The sequence below is a fragment of the Echinops telfairi genome, unplaced genomic scaffold (assembly GCF_000313985.2).
Source record: "Echinops telfairi isolate 266 unplaced genomic scaffold, ASM31398v2 ScPeMD7_10;HRSCAF=50, whole genome shotgun sequence".
In the NCBI taxonomy this organism is placed as follows: Eukaryota; Metazoa; Chordata; class Mammalia; order Afrosoricida; family Tenrecidae; genus Echinops; species Echinops telfairi.
The window spans coordinates 10,550,587-10,552,398 of record NW_022103907.1 but is presented as its reverse complement, the minus strand read 5'-3'; the positions used below and the strand labels follow the sequence as shown (position 1 = coordinate 10,552,398).

At 37.0% G+C, this 1,812-nt stretch overlaps 1 protein-coding gene across 1 annotated transcript in view; it reads left to right on the top strand.

The window, feature by feature from the left end:
* HEATR5B (HEAT repeat containing 5B) overlaps positions 1–1,812 on the top strand; it is a 137,421-nt gene that overhangs the window by 58,893 nt on the left and 76,716 nt on the right. Inside the window, exon 20 of the mRNA XM_004711165.2 lies at positions 44–213. Coding sequence (XP_004711222.2) covers positions 44–213 — 170 coding nt within the window. The remainder of the gene's footprint in view (positions 1–43; positions 214–1,812) is intronic.

Below are 1,812 nucleotides of genomic sequence, written 5' to 3'. Positions count from 1 at the left end.
AAAGTAGTTGTATTTTATTTTTCCCCTTCTATTTTGCTACTAGGAAACGGAGCGATAATTTCTACCATCCGGTCCTCTTGTTTGGTGGGTTGTGCGATAACCCAGGACCATTCAGACTCTCTGGTTCAGGCCGCGGCCATCTCCTGCCTGCAGCAGCTTCACATGTTCGCGCCAAGACATGTCAATCTATCTAGTCTCGTTCCCAGCCTCTGTGTAAGTGTAACACTGCTTTATTCATCGAGGGATGTGGGAAGCCCCCAAATTTGTCTCCAAAATGACCAACTAAAATAAACTCCCCAAAAGTATGTTTCCTGGATTGTGCATTCTAGAGTTTCAACTCGGTGTCATTTAGTAACCATTTTTCAGTTACCGATTTTCTTTTTAACCTCTTAAAATAGACTTTGAAAAACTTTGTTGGAGAAAACTAGAGTTTCAGATAGCTCTCTGGAAAATAAGATGGAAAGATAAAGGAAAATTTCCACCAACTTTTAAAACCCCTTTATATTTCTTGGTGAAGAATGTACCAAATATTTAGTCTTTTCCTCTTAGAATTTTTATTTCCTACATCTGATTAACCACTTGTGAAGATTAGTTGCTATCACTATAATCACTGACTTACTCACATGTCAGGCGTCATGCAAAGTGCTGGGAAATATTTGTGATGACATAAGACCAGAAATCTGTCACTTTAAAGTTTATAATTTATGAGTGATGTGGACAAAGTAATTATTTACAAAGTAAGTGCTGGAAAAGGCCATAGACTCTAAGAGAGCAGGTAACAAGGGCCTATTACAATCTAGGTAGTCAGAAAAGATTTCCCTAATTGGTAATTATTTTAGGGGCATCAGAAAGGAGGTGCATAGATGTTAAGCTTCTAAAAGCCTCTGGGTCTTTTTAGTAGCCCTGGTCCACTAATTGGTGATGTACTTAGAGTCTGTGTAAATTAAGGAAAAGTAAATTAGGGGAAGCTGTAACTTCCTATAAAAGTGTCAACAGTATTTTTTTTTTTTTTTAAAGTAGTGATGGTGTGAGCTGCAGGATAAATTGGGGTTAGCTCTGAAAATGGCATAGTAGTAGAATGGACAGCATTTGGGTGCTGGGGAGGGAGATTTGGAAGACCCTGAGACAGAAAGTAGTGCGATATTTAAGGAATTGATTAGTTATTGTGTTTAAAGCTGAAAACGTCCAAGGAGTATTACAGAGTGGCCCAAGCCAAGGCTGGACAATTAACCAGGTGACAGTTCACTCGGGACTTTCTAAATATATTAAACCTTTGAGCACTTTATTCTATGATGAGAAACCATTAGAAAGGATTCTATAGAAGAATCTATGATGAGAGTTGCACTTTTAAAATTTCATTCTTATTATAGAGTGGGGGAAATGGCTTTACAGGGTGAGAATTACTATGATCAGGAAGGAGACGACAATAGCTTGCTTTAAGTTGATTGCAATGGACATGGGAAAATTAAATGAATATGGTTGATATTTAGGAAGAAGGATTGGCAGAGATTTTACTGGTAAATTGATTGTAGTGTAACAAGAAGAAATCTGAGGCATAAGTATAGTGATTTAATTTCCTGACATTGGGAACATTAGAGGAGGAGGAAAGTTAGAAAGAATGAAAAGTATGAATCTAATTGTCTATGTGTATGTAGTCAGTTATTTGACATGAAGCTTTGAAAAGAGGTCCTGGCAGCAGATTCCCCCATTGTGATAGTTTATCGTTTGATTTCTTAAGTGTTCCTTTTACAGACATCGATTGTTAGTTAATCCAGGTAGACTGAAATTCTTGACTTCAACTTTTTTTTTTTT